Source organism: Physella acuta, unplaced genomic scaffold (genome assembly GCF_028476545.2).
Source record: "Physella acuta isolate Inbredline_101_S28 unplaced genomic scaffold, ASM2847654v3 ptg001171l, whole genome shotgun sequence".
Lineage (NCBI taxonomy): Eukaryota > Metazoa > Mollusca > Gastropoda > Physidae > Physella > Physella acuta.
Genome location: NW_026732688.1, coordinates 128,069 through 148,453, shown reverse-complemented (window position 1 = coordinate 148,453; position 20,385 = coordinate 128,069). Strand labels below are relative to the sequence as shown.

At 34.7% G+C, this 20,385-nt stretch overlaps 3 protein-coding genes across 3 annotated transcripts; all 3 read left to right on the top strand.

Moving 5' to 3' along the window:
- Window positions 1–2,496: 2,496 nt before the first annotated feature.
- LOC131956698 (angiopoietin-related protein 7) lies at window positions 2,497–5,823 on the top strand. Its single transcript, XM_059321255.1, has 5 exons — window positions 2,497–2,606; window positions 3,775–4,547; window positions 4,681–4,794; window positions 4,907–5,026; window positions 5,101–5,823. The coding sequence occupies exons 1-5, from the start codon at window positions 2,552–2,554 to the stop codon at window positions 5,470–5,472; spliced, it is 1,434 nt and encodes a 477-aa protein (XP_059177238.1). The 5' UTR covers window positions 2,497–2,551; the 3' UTR covers window positions 5,473–5,823.
- An 8,396-nt stretch (window positions 5,824–14,219) lies between these two features.
- Window positions 14,220–17,324, top strand: LOC131956712 (uncharacterized). The gene is made up of 5 exons (XM_059321274.1): window positions 14,220–14,317; window positions 15,443–16,342; window positions 16,591–16,704; window positions 16,821–16,940; window positions 17,027–17,324. The coding sequence occupies exons 1-3, from the start codon at window positions 14,263–14,265 to the stop codon at window positions 16,593–16,595; spliced, it is 960 nt and encodes a 319-aa protein (XP_059177257.1). The 5' UTR covers window positions 14,220–14,262; the 3' UTR covers window positions 16,596–16,704; window positions 16,821–16,940; window positions 17,027–17,324.
- Window positions 16,887–17,395, top strand: LOC131956703 (fibrinogen-like protein A). The gene is made up of 2 exons (XM_059321260.1): window positions 16,887–16,940; window positions 17,027–17,395. Exons 1-2 carry the CDS (start codon window positions 16,887–16,889, stop codon window positions 17,393–17,395), a joined length of 423 nt encoding a protein of 140 aa, XP_059177243.1.
- Window positions 17,396–20,385: the final 2,990 nt, after the last annotated feature.

Below are 20,385 nucleotides of genomic sequence, written 5' to 3'. Positions count from 1 at the left end.
AAATGTATAACAACAATTGTATTTAAAGAAGAAAAATAAAATTAAAGGCGTATTTGAATTTAGAAAAACAGTTTTAATTATGCAACCGGAAAAGTGTTTATATTTGGGACAAGAGCGCATTTAACCATGACGTCACTTAATGTTTTCAATAAAAAAAGAACACGAAACTAATGACGTCAGCTTCCGAGTTTAGAATAAAATAAAGAAATGAACTATTTCATTCAAATATGATTTAGAGCAAGGTACGCTATGAAATTTATACAATACGATTTTCTCGGCCTAAACTTATAAAATGTACTTGATTTTTTTGGATTTTAGATTTTATAAATTGTTTTTCTGAAACATGTTCATGAAATATATAGACCTATAATTCACGTGAAACGGGTACCGATGGCTAGTTCTTATATAACTTGGAATATAGACATCATTTTTAATTACTTAAACTTTTAAAAATAGAATAGAATCTCATAGAAAAAAGAATTGCGCACCAAGCAAACGCCAAAACAAAATGTCCATAATAGTGCGCAATATTATTAGTACTTTATAAATTTACATGCGATTTTTGAGAAATCGTAAATAGCGTAAATTAGTTCTTCCGGTCAATGGAAGTTACTCAAAATTTGACAGAAGGTAGAGAATTAGATCTTTTACTTACAAGTGAAATTTCATGTATCTATCTGAAAGAGTACTCAAGTTATAGGCTTTTGAAAAATTCAAAGTAGAAAAAGTACCACTTACGGTTATCGGAAATCGATCAAACGTTGATCAGGATCAACAATTTTGATAAAATTAGGGAGAAAACGACGTGACAGCCAGCTACACCTTATTTATGAGTTTCCCGACGGCATGTTCGGGCTGCCGTGAATGCCGGTACTTTAGACGTGTGAGAAATCAGGACAACTTTACAATAAAGTGAACTCGGACCGAGGTATTAAAACAGTATAAACTTCAAAATTTGATTGGAATCCATACAATGTTTTAAAACCAAAATCATTATTGTCTTAACTATTGTAAAGGATATCCTGCAGTTAAAAAATGTGCGTTTATTAATGACAACCATATCACATCCCCTCAACGATGCCCATTCCTCCAAAAACGTGCAGCGCAGACAATTTGATGACTATATTATGTCAGCACCATTGGAAACGATTGTATAAAACAATTTGAACGAATTCGGTAAATTAATAATTCTGTTTGGGATCGGATGAATCTTTAAGATGACACAACATAACAACATTTTTACTTTCTTCCAAAAAAAATCACTCTGTTGGATGTCCCCCTCCCCTGATCTGGATCCCCCACCCCGCCCCTATGCCCTCCTGCCATCCCCTATGCCAGCCACTGAATTTTAATTTTGTTATACCAAGACAAGTAGGCCTACATATATGGCAACTACAACAAGAAAGTCAGGACTAGCGTTGACTAACTGTCTACTACAAGCATCCCGTCTGTTCACTACAAAACGTCTTCATCAGGCCGCATACAATAGGGTATCAGATTACGTGTTTTCCAAATGTTCCTTCCTGCTCTGGTCGGGCGCTAATTCGAGTCCACCCATCTCCAGTCACCCCAGGTCAAATACGAGGCGACCTTACCCTTTCACACAGGGAGGTGTGACACTATAATTTACGACCTGCCCCAGTTTAGGTGGGTGATAACTCACTAGCATCAACCGGAGCCTCAGTTATAACAATCAACAACGTCGGCATTCGACCATTTCGTTTTTTCCAAGTGAATTCAGCAAAAATTATATCAGTTTACAAACTAATTCAGATAACAATAACAGTGCTGAAGCGCGGGGCCCCTTCAGGTGCGGGGCCTGGGGCGTCCGCCCGGTTCGCCACCCCCAAACGCCGGCTCTGCGTAAACTTAAAAGTATGCACTAAATTATACGAATGTTAGTATATCTTACATAGATATTTTAGTGAAAATATGGTTTATACATTTATATTATATTTTTAATGTTTAAATATATTCATAAATATATATGTTAAATGTTACAATAAGAAATACATGTTATTAATCAAATGTAACAATGTTTTAAAATGAAGACAATCATATGAAGTCTTACGGTATTTTGCCACACCTCATGTTAAAGGTTAAAAATAAATGCCTTTCTATTAATTAGGAAACGTCACTAGTGATGGGAACTCGAGTTTTCTTAAGTAGGGCAAATTGCTCTTTCCGTTTCTAGTTACTTTGATAAGTATGTTGGTATCGATGAGACAGTAATCGGTATCGTGCTAGTAACTACATGTCGGCTCTTGATGCGACTACTTTCTTATTCAAGTATGTATGTAAGGAGACGATTACACGAGAAATCTATGTGATATTATCTGACATCAAGTTTCAACTTCAGAAATTTATTTGTGACCAACTCAAGCGGCAAACTCAATACGGCATAAGTGTTTACAAGTGCATGTTGACCTTCAACCTCCTGTCAACTTATGTGTGTTTTTAACTGGTCGGTATATAAGTACGAGACTATTTGACAAACAAACCAGCTACGAGAACGTATTCCGCTGAGTTGATGTTATTGCAATAGTTTAAAATGTCTGCTTTGTATTTTATTGCTGTGTTAGCCGTCAACTTATTTCTGTCGTTTGGTAAGTTCACTTTAATTATATTAGGCCTTTTATGAATAGTCGAAAATATTATTATTTAAAAACGGAACAGTAGGATGTTAGTCGATCAAAACATTACTTAATTAGCCTTCTTCTTAATTAATTGCTTTAAGGCATTTTTGTAAGACATAGTGCATTTGTCGCATATCAATATTATGAAACATACATGCTTAAGAACTTATTGTGAAGTTTAAAATTATCATAACAATATAAACATAATACATTTAATATGACTCGCCCATAAATACGTTATTTTGAAATGATGTGACAATTTAGCACCATATGCCCCCTATAATCATTACAATAGATAGAAAGTACGTAATGGAATACAAATCGATGTTGTTGATTATCCAGAAAATATTAACTTGGTTGTAGCCCTTTAAATGGTGATAACAAAACAATACGGCCATTCCGCTGATTTTATTGTCTTCTTAAAAATCTAGTGTATCCGAAACGCGTATGGATCTAGTTCAATGATCTTTATTAATTAAGCGTAACAATCATCCGTGTGAAAAAAACATTTCAGAATTTTATTTTAATTAAAGGTTATTGTTATATGCAAACTAATGGTTTAAAAAAGATAAACTCAAAGGTAATAGGATTTCAGATACAACACAATACAATATTAAACAAATGTATAAAATTTGAAAAACACAAAGCAACATGACTGTGACTTTGACTTATGAAAGTTTAGTGCGTTAGTTTTATTTCACTAAGCTTCACATCCGATATCTTGAGTGATGTACATATACACGTGACGTCCTTTATGGATGACCCTCGAAACCCACATATTGTAATTTTTTAGTTTAAAATAATTAAACTAAAGTACAGTGATTTTAAACAATATTTAGTAAGAAATGTTTTTATTGTGTTTGAATAATGAAGGAACTTTGAAATTGGGTGGTCGCTAGCTCGACTGCTAACATGAAAGTGGCGAGGTCGGTTCCCGGACTGGAGATTTTAAGACATCACATAATCTCTATGATGTGTACACAATATTTAATTAATTGTACACATCACATAATTTCTCTGATGTGTACAAAATATTTAATTAATTGTACACATCACATAATTTCTCTGATGTGTACAAAATATTTAATTAATTGAACGCATTAGATATTACGTATTTATTTTGTCAACTGTTTCCTAGGCCTTAAAGTTGACATGACCAGAGAACACTTTTACCGTGGGAAAAGTTTATTTTGTGCACAACTCAAGTGTACAGAAAACATAACAGAAGACACTCAAATGTCAGCTCTTGTCAACATGTCAGTCTATAGGATCAGTGAACCAGAAGGGAAGATTTTGTTGGCGTCTATTTCAGGATCTGATTCAAAGGTTCGCGGTTATAAAATATCTGGGATATTATCTAAGGGCAAATTATCCAAACTTCACGGAGAACTGGTCATATCTTTCTCCAATATTTCAGCCTGTAATTTACACCAGTATAAATGTCAAGTGTATTTTACAAATAAGACAGGAGACACTGGAATGCTAGACAACAGAACTACGTCTTTTAAAAGCGAGAAAATCAAGAAATCTGTTTTGTTGATGAATTTAAAAGCTGAAACTTTGAACTACGTGAAAACTGTGGACACAATGGCCGACTTTCTGAAATCGTTTGAAGATCCAGAAAAACTAAAAGGTGCAGACATGTCAATGTCCTTACAGATGTCACATTCTGGAAGAGATGGGTACAGTGACGACACGGCTCAGATTATATCATCTTTAGAGTTAAACAACGTGCTTGATGCTAAGATAAATAACATCACAGAACAAATGCAAACAGTGGATGACAAACTTAGAGCAATAGACACAAGAAACAACCAAACAAACCGCATGCTAGAAGCTTTAAACACCACTGTAGAAGAGATGAAAAACGACTACAACGTCATTCCTGTGTTGTCACGGATGACACATCAGGTAATTGTTTTAATACGACATAAATATTAAATGAATTAGCACGGTTAAGTGTTTAATGCAGAATTATATCAACAATTATACACTTTACAAATTGTTAAGAATTATTAATATAAATATTATATATTTATAATAGTGCAAAAAGAACGACAAAACTGATGTACCAGAACGAACGACCGTCAGACTTGGTCAAGATAAATTGGCTTTGTGCGACACAAAAACTGACGGTGGAGGTTGGATCATTATTCAGGTTTTGAAAAGACCTTATACGTTAAAAACTTTTTGAAAAAATTTGATCTTGTATAGATTAGATCTGTCTGTTGAAATAGTTTATCAATATCTTGTAAAATATCGTATTTCAGAGACGTGTTTTGGGTGACGTGAATTTTACGAGAGATTGGGACGCCTATAAACATGGATTTGGTTCAATGATTGGAGATTTCTGGCTTGGGAATGACTGGATCTCTAACCTGACCATGATGGTGAGTTTAGAAAAATATAATCTGTACATAGAGGCTAAAGCCAAATTTAATGTTACACGTGTTATACATTACAGGGATACAATGAACTGAGAATCGACATGACTCGAAAAAGTATAAAGTACTACGCCCATTACGATTATTTCAAGGTAGAAAACGAAGCAGCGTCGTATAAAGTATACATGTCGTCATTCAGTGGAAACGTTAATGACATGCTACAATATCAACATGGTATGGAGTTTTCTACCTTCGAAAGGGACAATGATTTAGTCAGCCAAGCAGATTGTGCTGAAACTTATGAAAGTGGCTGGTGGTATAACAACTGTGGATATGTAGCTTTAAATGGTGTCTGGGGTGCAACAGGCCGTACTACAGGAATATACTGGTATGGGCTATCAAGCGATGGACATATTGCAGACTCAGTTGAGATGAAAGTACGTCAAGTGTAAACAAAGTATCTGAAGATGTTTTAAATAAAGCTATAGCTTTAAGATAGTGTAGCAGACATATTTTTATTAGACAAATCTATTCACTCCACTGTTCTTCTTAAAGTGTGAAGGTTCTCTATATTCTGTAACTGAAGATTTCAAAGTAACCTAATTATCACGTCAACGTAATTGTGTTTTTATACACACTCATTATCATTTGACTGGTTGCATTTGTTTCAAAATGCATTATTTTACCATATAAAAATATTTCTAATTTTTTAAATTGTTTTTAAGTATAGAGTTTTTGTGTTTATTTTTATAACTAAGAAAAAATCATCTAAATCTGAGAAAATACACATGATTACATTTAAATAGTCTTTTTGTCTATTATTTTCACAATAAAAAAACGTTTTGCAGCTGTGCCTTAATGGGTGCATTTTCGTTGCATGAAGTATTGCTTCACCTTTTTAAAAATCAATATTATCAAATTGCTTTGTTAGAAGTTTGATTTTAAGAGGTCATCCAAAAACGTAACACTTTTGTATGGAGAGGTTGGCGAGGCAACAAGCGTTAGACTAGACGACGGGAAGGGGTTGAGAAGGTTTGAAGACACACATGCAAGATTTCCCAAACACAGGTATATACAAGCCATTGAACACACTACAGCACATCCAGGCAGAGTAACAAAATACAGAAAGAAGAGAACAGGTTTAAATGAGTAAAACTCGACATTTAAACACAACCACGGAAAGACCCTACCTGTTTACACCGACGGTATGATAAAAAAATATAAAAAAATTAGAAAACAGGAATAAACTGGCATTAAGAACAATTTTTGCATAAAAAATGCAAATCTTTACTTGACAGTTTTAAAATAGTTTAACTTGATTTAGAAATATTAGAAATATAGAAGAGTCGGACATTAAGAAACTGAAGAGACTTGTCTCAATTCTATATGTTAATAATATATAGTACACGGGTTCCCAACCTGGGGGTCGCGAAGGTCTTTCTGGGGGGTCGCCAACTGGTATACTAAACCTTAGTAATTTGAAACAAAACATAACTATTAAAAGAATTTTTGAAATTCGGCTTCATTAACATCACTGGAAATGTAATAGAGAAGAAACAAAGCGCACTGTACAATGTTGTTCTCAGTCACGAATCTATGAAATCTTCAAAACTAAAACGCCGTTTGAGACGAGTCGTTCGGAACACACCAAAAAATATATGGAGTTCTTTCGTCGGTAAGAAGCTAGTTGCAAACGCCAGAGACTTGATCGAACAGGAAGTTTTCACCAGCATTAGTGCAACCATCAAATGAAGTCGCGATAGAAAATGCCAAGAAAAAAAAAACAATAGGAGAAAATCTCATCAAACGCTGCATGTACGTAAATGTTAAATAACACATTGTTATCGAAATTAAGCTTTCACCATTGTTTGCTTTTCAAGTTGATAAATCAACAGACGTGAGTTCGTGTTCGCAGTTGCTGGTCTGTGTCTATATTCATGCGGATGATAGCAAAGAAGAGTTGCTCTTTTGTGAAGATAGCATGGAGAAAATAAATACCTTTTTTGAAACTGGATGATTAAAATGGGTTAGAACGGCTGTGGGGGTTTGTACGGATAGTGTGTCATCTATGTTTAGCTCAAAATCGGGCTTTCAGAAAACAGAAAAGATTTAGCTTTCTAACCACTGCCATAACCAATCGACATCAAGAGTGCATTGCTAATATAAGTCGTAAATTATATAAAATCTGGAGTCTTCAAAGAACTGAGCAAAAACATTTATATAGATCACGAGGTTCTGCTCTTCTACAATATAGTACGCTGGCTGTAAAATGAAATGTGGTAAATTGTGTTTTTTAATTGAAATCTGAAATCAAATTGTTCTTGGGAGTACAAAGGAAACAAGACTTTTTGGTATACTTAAAACGACATAGAGTGGTTGGAGAGAGTATCAAACCTAGCAGATGTGTTCGAACATCAAGATAAGTTTAACCTGAAGCTTCAGGGAAAATGAACGAATATTATAACTTTCATGATAATCTCGGGGCATTTTTATCAGCTGCAAAATCGGTAAAGAAAATAAATCTTGGAAATATTGTAAATTTGAGAAACTCTGCGGTGTGGTAGATGAATCTGTGAGATAATTAAAATTTTGAAAGAAGCGATTTCTGGGCATCTTGAATCTCTTGAAAACGAACTGCATCGCTATTTCTCTGAGCTGAAAAAAGAAGAATCTGCATTTACGCATTACCCATTCTCTTCTTCCCTTGAGGTTGCCAGCATTCCCGATGAATTACAAGATGAATTCTTTGATTTGCAGAATGATTCCGAGTAAGATGAAAAACTGCAGACACAATTTTGGTGTAGTATTCACCATTCATACCCAAACGTAAAATTGATTGACTATTCGAGAATATATTTTCAACACTATTCTTCGATTAAAAATAAAATTAAGATAATTATTATGACATAGGTTGGCGTTAACAAATTTTTAAAAAAATTAAAAACTTAACCACAAAGGCTTAGTGAATAGTATGCAATTTTACTCATGCTATTCACATAGTTATCAAGAGTAGTTCATACTACTAGACAATCTTATTTTAGTGCTTATTAATTTCCATACTAATTTCGGCTTTTTAATTCTATGGGGGTCGCGGGTCACTTACTTTTTATAAAAGGGGGTCGCCACTCGAAAAAGGTTGGGAACCACTGATATAGTAGAAGTAAATACACATTACATTTAAGTCTAACGCCGAAATTACATTACAGACGCCTACTGTACACAATATTTTATAGTTAACATCTAGTGAAAACACTTTTTACATCGATCTCCATATTAAATATATATGTGTTTTATAATTAATTGTTCTAATTAAAACTTATATGACCAACATCAAAAAATGTAATACACATGACGAAAGATTGTCGAGCGTGGGGAAACAAAAGCACAAATAAATATACGGTGTTGTTGGAATATACTTTAATGAAGATTCACCACATGATCTATGGAAGACCAATTTGTAAATAAGTTTGATTAACTTACAAAATACATATCTTCCTGTATTACGTAAAGACAATATCTTTGGTAAAAAATACAAATATATGTTTAGTGCACATACATATTTACTGATTATATAGCCTTCGGTTGTAGCTTGAAGTGTTTCTTCTAGGCTATTTTTCTCCGGGGGGGGGGGGGGGTACTTGATATTTTTGGTGAAGGTGGCGGTCTAAAATTCCCGGGGGAGGGGGAGCGGACATTGGTAAAATTTTGTTTCCTCAAAAAATTCAATTTGGTTCGGGGAGGTGGTGGCGCGGTAGCCTTTCTTTGGGGGGGGGGGGGCTGCATCAAAGAAATGACTGGAAGAAACACTGGTAGCTTGTGAGATATCATTCTCTAAAATGAAATACTTTAGGATGCATTTACGAAGCTGATTGTCTTAAATACTAATTTAAGCTTTCATGCTTATATCAATAGAAACCATTGTTTTGAGTAAACTGAATAATGGCACAATTATACACGATGTAGCCAAATGATGCACAGCATAATGAAAACCATTATACCTATACGTACTATTACAAAACGTCTTGATAATTTGGTTTGTAATGCATGCATTGATGTCCATTTAAAAGTAAGTAATACTTTCGATTCATCCTTTTTCTAATTATTCTAGATCTACAGTATAATTTAAAAACACTATTAGCTTTTTTTGGAGAAAATGCTCAATGAAAATTTTCTCTCTGGAGTTTGAGACGTTTTTTTTAATTTTGCCGGCCTCTGTGATACAGCCAGTCTAACCATGAAATAAGCTATACAGCATTTTTTCCAAGCTGTTGATTTTAGAAATCCGATGGGTAATGTTAATAATAAATAAAAATAATTATTTGTATTTTAAAAATTAATTATTTATTAATTATTGATGAACACAAATACAAATTATGTCAATTTACACACCGCCCATAGAATTAATGACGATTTAAATTTATTAAGTTTAAAAAGAAAACAAATTTAAGGAACATAAAACTTTAAACGTTAAAAGTTTAAGATATCTAATTCATGTAATATTACATATAAAAACACCCAAGGCGATATAATATAGAAAATATATTATATCATATTACAAAGTTAAAAGATCTTAAAAGAACGTGACATTAAGATACATTACATTATTCGTAAAACAAAACTTATTTTAATTTTAACTTAGAGTTAGCAGTACTTAATTCTTAATTTTGACATTGACTAGACTACCAGTTTTTCTTGGATGACTCTTGGGTTTCTGGGGTCATCCATAAAGGAGATCTCGTTTGTTTGACGATCTTTATATTTCCCCTCCGTTTCTTACTGTCACACATCGTCACAAACAACATTGTTTGTCTTTTAAAACACCGATTTCGGCTGAGCATGGGCTTGACCACACTATCCCTTCATATGCTGAGGTCATAAGTGAACTCTTCTTCACCTGCCGAACTCTACTTCACGTGCCCCGTGACACACCAAGTCTGGATAGGCAACTTTATCATTCACATCTAAACAGAAGTCACACATAACCTTACATGTTTTTGCTTTTTTTCAATTGATTTATTTCCATGATATTTTCTGAGCTCGAACCTCATTTAAATAATTATTGAATAAATTATTAAAGCTAACATCAAACTAATATTAATGAATTAGAACATAATCACGTGTGTTGTGATTTCACACTGTGTATTTAGCTTTAAAATGCCTTAAATTTTTCAACGGGCAACATGGTCTTTCATGGAAGCCGCCATGGTTTTTAATAAAATAAGTAAATAAATCAAGTGACCTCACTAGAATCAATGGTAATAATGTGATGTTCGAATATTAATCTGTAGGTAGTCTTTCTCCTGCATTTCGTTTATTTTTCAAAAAGACAACATTTAGATAGCAGTTAAGAATGTTTGAACAATAAAGATTTTTCCTGTTTATTAATTACAAGTCAACTAATTTAAATATACACATATATATAGATTACTTATTGCAAATAAGTTTAACTGTATCGGCTATGAAGGATACACGTAAATCTAATTGGTGTTCATTTAGCGAGATATTCTTCAATCAATATCATTTAGCATTAATTTAGCCTTGGTAAAATGTTTCTATGAGAAGTTATAAAAGATGTTCATATTATAATGTGGCTTTGTTAGAACTATTTTAAAAGATAGATTTAAGTTGCTTTTTTTTTTAATTTTAATCCAAATGCTATTATGCATTTAAATTGGGTCTACGTCAAGATCCCAAAAGTCACTTGCTGAATGCCGTTTGCCCGAAAACCGGTCTCCCGAATGGACAATATCCCGAATGTATCAAATGCCCGAATGGACACTTGCCCGAACGCGACAAATGCCGAAATGGACACTTGCCCAAATTCGACAAAATGCCTGAATAGAAACTTGCCCGAATGCGATAAAATGCCTGAATAAATCCAGGTACGATGTTTGCTTGCGTGAATGCTTTGGGAAAAGCGTATAAAAACATTTGGGACAGAGTGAATGGACATCTGCCTGTTACCATTAGCATGATCTTTGCACCATATCGCTACAACACGGTCATAATACAACTGGAATGCTGAAATGGTCCATAAACTGATTTATCCAGTGGTTGTATTTCATGCGAGCAATGGGGGAGGGGGGTGACAAGAGAGTGATGTGGTTTCTCTTCAAAAGCTATTTCCGGTTTCTCTAAAGTGGGACACATGATTGTCCAAAATCATCAACACTGGATTGTCTTTTGATGGCTTCGCGTGTTCGGCAAAATGCTGAAGAAATTTAATAAAGTTCTCAAACGTCAACCATCCCGGATGCCTTTGGGTGAGAATCGCATTGTGTTCCTGGTTGGGCACCTAGATTCCGGTGATCTTGAACATTGACTCTGGGGAAGATCAGGAATGGTGGCATGCTATTTCCGATGGCATTTACCGCTCCACATAACGTGACGGTGTTCCCTTTCTCATGTGACACAATAGAGCCCACACGTTTTTCGCCCTTCTTTGCTAGTTGTCGCTGAGGCGTTTGTACAATGGAACACCCAGTTTCGTCAATGTTCCAAATATATTCTGGCCGAAACTTATGTTTCTCCATCACTTTCTCCAGATTATTGAAGAACAAGTTGACGTTTGTTTTGTTGAATACCTGTACGCGTTTGAGTGATGTTGCCTCCGGCCTTCGCAGAGATAGCTTGTCCTAGTGACGTTGCCTGAATGCCTTCAGCCAATCCTTTTCTGCAGTTTTCACAGAGGACCAGGATTCTTGATGGCGACAGCTAGTTTGCGTAATTCTCTCAGAGTTAGGCCATAGCAGATTGAAGAGACTTCAAGGATGTAGTCCAGCAAAACTTGTTCTTGCTCATCTGAGAAGATGCGCTTCTTCTGCTTACTGTAGCCAAAATTTGCCTTCTCAATGTTGCCGTCTGTTTTGTCTAACTTTACTTAGCGTTGAAGGGTATTATAATTAGCCCCACAGTCAGATGCAGTTTTACAGAGCGACTTTCCTCAAAAATGGCTGCAGCTGCCATCTCAATGAGAAAAAAAAGCACGAAAACACAAAAATAATTTAAGATGCAACCATACTTACAGGAATCCTTTGAAAACATGTCCCGCTTTGCTTTGTCAATGAAAACAAGTACAGGTGGTTCTGAACTCAGTTCCGTTTCAGAAGTTGACATATATTCCAGATCACAAAATCATGCCAACTTATCCGACAGACTGACCTGAACCTATCCATTTAGTGAGAGATCTCCCGCACACTCAAAGTATCAGCAGACAAAGAACACCTCACTAATGCCATCGGTATCCGGCGCCTTTACTCCCCCAAAAGAAATTCGCCCATTTCGCAAACCCCAGCCCGTAAGGAAGGCCAAAAGTAAAGAAAAGCAGCAATGTCAGACATCTTGACTAAAACTCCAGAGAAACATTCTTCACAAAATTTCACCATCAGCGGATGTGGTTCTTGCAAATCAAAGAAGTTATGTTGTGAGCCAGATGATGACGATGATGCAAACACTGCTCTGGAAAAAAAAAATGTCTGAACAAATAAATGAAGATGAATTTACAGAGATCATTGAAGATGAAATCGACTATTACTTGGTCCTCTCCAGTCTAGTTTGAGCGAGGCAGATGTCGGGACTATCTGTGTTGGTGATTTTCTTTTCTTTAGGTGCAAGGGCAAAAAGTTCACTACCCTCTATACTGGAATAGTAAAGAAACAGATGAACGAAGAAGCGACACTGAGGTTGAATACCCTAAAAGAAGTTAAAAGGTGAAAAACGAATTCGTAAACTTCAAAACTAATGAAGTATGGTCTGTGAATAAAAAAGACATCATTACTTTGCTAACTAAGCCTGACATTTCTGGGACAAAACGCGCCAAGAGTGGAAATTCATTAATTGAAGACATCGTAAAATATAAAGCCTAAATATTCTTTAACTGTTAACTAAAAGACAGCTTTACATTTTTTTTTTTCAATTTTAGTACAGTCGTGTATTAATATCTTTGGCCCCTGACTCTGTGTTATGTTTGCGGCTCTACCCGTGTCCAGTGTAAAATGTGTTTAAAATTAATCTTTTACTGTTTTATGTAAACTTTGTAATAATTACAAATCTGGACCTTATATATATATATATATATATATATATATATATATATATATATATATATATATATATATATATATATATATATATATATATATAATCTTAACATTCATTAATATTCATGATTGTTAAGGGAAATTTTTTTTAAATTGAAACAAATGTTTTTGGGATCAAATAGATCTTTTCACCCCAAGCATTTGACTTTTGACCCTGCACTGGGTTAAAATAACACATTGCTAATTCACCATTTTGCAAGTCTGTCATGAGTATGTCGTGACCATTTATTCCGAAGTGTGGAACTACTATCTGGTGCATTGACACTGTAAAATGTTTACATTTCTTGTCTCTAGATCCTAAAAAGTGAAATGTGTGACTTTTCACCCCTTCTCTCTCTCTCTCTCTCTCTCTCTCTTTTTCTCTTTCTCTCTCTGTCTATCTCTCTATCTATCTATCTAACTATATATATATATATATATATATATATATATATATATATATATATATATATATATATATAAAAATAAATAAATAAATATATATATATATATATATATATATATATATATATATATATATATATATATATATATATATAAATTAATACATATCGATTGTTACAGTAACTAGAACATGTTATTTAAAAATGTATTTAACAATGTTGTAAAATGAAGACAACAATATGAGGTCTTACGGTATTTTGCCACATTACATGTTAAAGGTTAAAAATAAATGTCTGACTATTACATGTCAGTAGTTAATTAATTATTATTAATTAGGAAACGTCATACGTAATGGGAACTCGAGTTTTCTTAAGTGGGGCAAATTGCTCTTTCCGTTTCTAGTTACTTTGATAAGTATGTTGGTATCGATGAAAGAGTAATCGGTATCGTGCTAGTAACTACATGTCGGTTCTTGATGCGACTACTTTCTTATTCAAGTATGTATGTAAGGAGACGATTACACGAGAAATCTATGTGATATTATCTGATATCATGTTTCAACTTCAGACATTTATTTCTAGTCAACTCAAGTGGCAAACTCATTACGTGATATCTGTTTACATGTGCATGTTGACCTTCAACCTCCTGTCAACTTATGTATGTTTTTAACTGGTCGGTATATAAGTACGAGACTATTTGACAAACAAACCAGCTATGAGAACGTACTCAGCTGAGTTGATTTTATTGCAATAGATTAAAATGTCTGCTTTGTATTTTATTGCTGTGTTAGCCGTCAACTTATTTCTGTCGTTTGGTAAGCTAAATTTAATTATATTAGGCCTTATATGACAAGTTGAAAATATTATCATTTAAAACGGAACAGTCGAATGTTAGCCGATAAAAACATTACTTAATTAGCCTTAAAATTAATTAATTACTTTTATGAATTTTTGTAAGACATAGTGCATTTGTCGCATGTTAAAATTATAAAACAGAAATTAATTTACGTAAGAACTTGGTTTAAATTTTAACATTAAAATAAAAATATTAACATAATAAATTTATTATGACTCGCCCATAAATACATTATTTTGAAATGATTGGACAATTCAGCTCCATGTACCACGCATCATCAGTAGATAGAAAGTGTACGTAAAGGGATACAAATCGGTGTGGTTGATTATCCAGAAAATATTAACTTGGTTGTTGCCCTTTAAATGGTGATAGCAAAACAATACGGCTATTCCGCTGATTATATTGTCTTCTTATAAAAAAAATAGCATATCAGAAACGCGCATGTATCTAGTTCATTGATCTTTATTAATTAAGCTTCACAATTATCTGTTATTGTAAAAAAACATATATCAGAATTTTATTTTAATCAAAGGTAATTGTTTTTTGCAAACTGATGTTTTTATAAAGATAAACTCAAAGGTTAAAAGATTTCAGATCTTATGCAATACAATAGTATTTATAAAAGAAAAAAAAATTAAAATCACAAAGCGACATAACTGTGACTTCCGCTTATGAAAGGAGAGTTCGTTTAGTTTTATTTCACTAAGCATCACTTCCGAAATCTTCGGTGGACATATAAACGTGACGTTCTTTATGGATGACCCTAAAACCCACAGATTGTAATTTTTTATTTTAAAACAATAAAACTTAAGTACAATGATTTTCAACAATATTTGAAATGTTTTTATTGTGTTTGAATAATGAAGGAACTTCGTAATTGGGTGGTGGCAAGCTCGACTGCTAACAGGAAAGTGGCGAGGACGGTTTCCGGACTGGAGATTTTAAGACATCACATAATCTCTCTGATGTGTACAAAATATTTAATTAATTGTACACATCACATAATCTCTCTGATGTGTACACAATATTTAATTAATTGAACGCATTAGATATTACCAATTTAATTTTGTCTACCGTTTTCTAGGCCTTAAAGTGGATATGACCAGAGAACACTTTTACCATGGGAAAAGTTTATTTTGTGCACAACTCCAGTGTACAGAAAACATAACAGAAGACACTCAGATGTCAGCTCTTGTCAACATGTCAGTCTATAGGATCAGTGAACCTGAAGGGAAGATTTTGTTGGAGTCTATTTCAGGATCTGATTCAAAGGTTCGCGATTATAAAATATCTGGGATATTATCTGAGGGCAAATTATCCAAACATCACGGAGAACTGGTCTTATCTTTCTCCAATACTTCAGCCTGTAATTTACACCAGTATAAATGTCAAGTATATTTTACCAATACGACAGGAGACACGGGAATGCTAGAGAAGAAAACAACGTCTTATGAAAGAGAGAAAATCAAGAAGTCTGTTTTGCTGATGAATTTGATAGCTCAAACTTTGAACTACGTGAAAACTGTGGACACAATGGCTGACTTTCTGAAATCGTTTGAAGATCCAGAAAAACTAAAAGGCGCAGACATGTCAATGTCCTTACAGATGTCACATTCTGGTAGAGATGGGTACAGTGACGACACGGCACAGATTCCATCATCTACAGAGTTAAACAACAGTAACAAACACATCAGCTCTACTAATGCTGTAGATGTGCTTGATGCAAAGATAAATAACATCACGCTACAAATGCAAACAGTGAATGACAGACTTAGAGAAATCGACGTGCTTGGTGCTAAGATAAATAACATCACAGATCACATGCAAACAGTGAATGGCAGACTTAGAGCTATAGACGTAAAACTTAGCGAGACAATCACATTGAACAACCAAACAAACCGAATGATAGAAGCTTTAAACACAACTATACAAGATGAAAAACGACTACAACGTCAATCCTGTGTTGTCACGGATGAGACTTCAGGTTTTTGTTTTATTTCACCAAAAATATTAAGTGAACTAGCACTGTTAATTTGAATTAAATCAACCAATATACATTTAACAAACTGTTTAGAATCATTAAATACGACTATATGTGCTTGTATAAAGACTTAGAAAATATATTTATGTGTGCTTCTTCAAAACTAACACACATTATAAGGCACACTTTGTATATAAGCTCATCCATTTCTAGTCATGTGTTAAAACAAGCATCTTTCTATTTATAAACAGTGTAAAAAGAACCACAAAACTGATGTACCAGAACGAACGACCGTCAGACTAGGTCTAGATAAATTGGCTTTGTGCGACACAAAAACTGACGGTGGAGGTTGGATCATTTTTCAGGTGGATAAATTTAATACGTTAAAATATTTTTGAATTTTTTTTATTTTTTATAGATTACATCTATCCTTTTTGGGTTAAAATAGTTTATCAATATCTTGCAAAATATCCTATTTCAGAGACGTGTTTTGGGTGACGTGAATTTTACGAGAGATTGGAACGCCTATAAACATGGATTTGGTTCAATGATTGGAGATTTCTGGCTTGGGAATGACTTGATATATAACCTGACTTTGATGGTGAGTTTAGAAAAATATAATCTTTATATACTGGCTAAAGCAATATTCATAAGTTATAACTATGTCACATGTGTTCTACATTACAGGGGTACAATGAACTGAGAATCGACATGATTCGAAAAGGTAAAAAGTACTACACCCATTACGATTATTTCAAGGTAGACAACGAAGCAGCGTCGTATAAAATATACATGTCGTCATTCAGTGGAAATGTCAAAGACTATCTAAAATATCATCATGGTATGAAGTTTTCTACCATCGACAGGGACAATGATATAACCAGCACAGATTGTGCTGGACTTTGTAAAGGTGGTTGGTGGTATTACAACTGTAGACTGGTAGCTTTAAATGGTGTCTGGGGTACAACAGACACAGATACAGAAATATACTGGCTCGAGCTATCAAGTGATGGACATATTGCAGACTCTGTTGAGATGAAAGTACGTCAAGTGTAAACAAACTATCTGAAGATGTTTTCAATAAAGCTATAGCTTTATGTTGATGTAGCAGAACTATTTTTATTAGAAAAATCTGTTCACTCCACTGTTCTTCTTAAAGTGTGAAGGTTCTATATGTTCTGATGTAACCTAATTATCACGTCATCTTACTTGTATTTTTACACACACTCATTATCAATCGACTGGTTGCATTTGTTTCATAATGCATTACTTTACCATGCAAAAATATTTTTAAACTAATTGTTTTAAGTATGGAGTTTATAACTACACAAAACAGCATCTGGATTACTGACGGTTACAGTTGAGAAAATATACACTAGTACAGTCAAATAGTCTTTTGTCTATTATTTCCACAATAAAAAACCTTTTTTTGCATATAGTATTGCTTCACGTTTTTTTAAATCTATATTACCCAATTGCTTTATTAAAAGTTTGATTTTAAGGGGTTATCCATAAACGTAACACTTTTGTATGGATGGGTTTGGTGTGTCACATTCAAGGAATATTTAAAGAGCTCTAAATTGTAAATGTTTGTGGAGACTTGGGCAGTCTCTGGTAATACAAAATATTACTTTTTGACACATTGTCATGTGACGCTTACGCTTCTTTTTTTAGACCTTGTGATCCGTTTGGCAGAAGAATTAGAGTCCATACGTTTCTTGACCTCGGCAAATGAAAGAAGAATGTGGTCAGCATTATGCTAAAGTGAGTTAGGTACCCATCAGAGCTGAGTGGACTCATGGACCTTCCGACTTAAACAGGGATTCGAACTCGAAACGTTCGAGTTATCAGTCTTGCGCTCTACCGCTAGGCCACACAGTCCCATGGTATGTGGCGTCGAGGCCTTGGAAAGATTTTGTCATCCATCCCGTAAGCTGCGGGTTCGGACCACCCCCCCCCCCCACCCCCCTTCACAACAACCCTTAGCTGGTCCCAGGTGAAATGAACCGCCACACACACATGGCTGACCCCATAGTGTAGCCATTTATTTAATCAAAGTATTTGCGGCAGATTTAAGTTCATTTTCAAAGGTTGATTTAAAGACCCTAACTCTCATATTTGGGAGTCTTCTAAACTTCAACAGTTGAAAGATAAAACATGCAGCATTATCGAACCCTATGTTACTCACCTCTCTTTCAGTTGCTTGGCGTCTGCTATCTCCAGTGACGTCATGGGCGTATCTGACATGACCAGAGCCTCCAAGATCCCCAGCTCGTAGGACATGGACAGAGCCAAGCCCACCAGAGTGTGACGGATGGTCTCTTCCAGTTTGTCTTGTAGTGGATTCTTTACGCTGCTCGACATTGCTTTATTTTAAATCACTGAGATTGACTGGACAGGTCGTTTCCGTACTAGTACTGTAACCAAGAATAGTTTATAGATTTCAGAGTTACATGGAGTTATACGTAATAGCAGCACGCTAGACTATCTGTATTGCTTGAAGTAAAAATTAATACGAATACCGATTATATATGTGTTTATATATATATATATATATATATATATATATATATATATATAATATTTAGATAGAAGGATAGAGATTCAAAACTGTCAATTAACAGAAAAACACATTTACCTTACTGAATGAAGAGAATAAATCAAAGAACTAGTATGAGTTATGCGCCTTGACTAGTATTTACCTCCTTAGAATGACATTGACCTTGTTTGTTACAGACGCGCCACAGAAACCAAGCGTAACGTTGTTCTAATTGTGAGGTAGAAACAGGAGATATAGCCCAGCCCCTTCTCCAACCCCAATCAACAACCATGGTGTGAGGTTCAAATTTCGAATGCAGTGGCGTAGCGAGGGGGGGGGGGCGGGGGTGCGGACCGCATCGGGTGACACCCTTTAGGGGGGTGACACCAAGGCAAAAAATAGCAAAATATATAGAGAAAAATGATAATTCCACTTAATTAAGTGATTAATTCGAGTGTTAAATAGTCTTTTAAGAGCAAATTTGACCAATCCCGACAAGGGTGGAGAGGGGGGGGGGATGCAAATCGAAAGTTTAAGTTTGAGGAGGGGTGCAAATTGAAAGTTTGAGGGGGGTGCAAATCGAAAATTTAAAGTTTGTCCCCGGACGCCGGGAAAGGTCGCTGCGCCTCTGGGGGGGGGGGGGGGGGTGACACCATTAAGTGCCGCACCGGGTGACACCCGACCTCGCTACGCCACTGTTCGAATGGACCTTGTTATAGAATAACTCCGTAAAAAAAATAATTTTAAAACAACAGCTATTTTCGGCTTATTTTTTAAAGAGCGAATATTTATATACTGACAGCAGGTGCTAGTAAATATTATATAGTTATATATGTGCAGTGTCCATTATATAAAAGTGGTAGACTGTGTGTGTAAAATGTCAATATAAGTGTTCTAGAATCTAGATAGAGCAAGTCATCACGCAATGTTATAAGCAGAGCAAGCCAACATAGAATGTTCTATATAGAACAAAGTCATCACACCATGTTCTATCTAGACTAAGTCACAACACCATGTTCTATCTAGACTAAGTCATCACACCATGTTCTATCTAGACTAAGTCACCACACCATGTTCTATCTAAACTAAGTCACCACACCATGTTCTAGATAGAACACTTAACCACACCATGTTCTATCTAGACTAAGTCACCACACCATGTTCTATCTAGACTAAGTCACCACACCATGTTCTATCTAGACTAAGTCACCACACCATGTTCTATCTAGACTAAGTCACCACACCATGTTCTATCTAGACTAAGTCACCACACCATGTTCTATCTAAACTAAGTCACCACACCATGTTTTTCACATAACCTACAATAACAAAATATAAACTAACCATGACGGTAAAACACAGCAAAGTGTATTGGGGGTCATAGGTCAGATAAACAAGACGGCTTCAGTTGTTTTGTTACATTTTTTTAATAATTTAGATCCTGTGTGGGAATTACGCCAGAGTTGTTGTTTTTCTGTGTGAGCATTTTATACGTGGGATTGTCGTA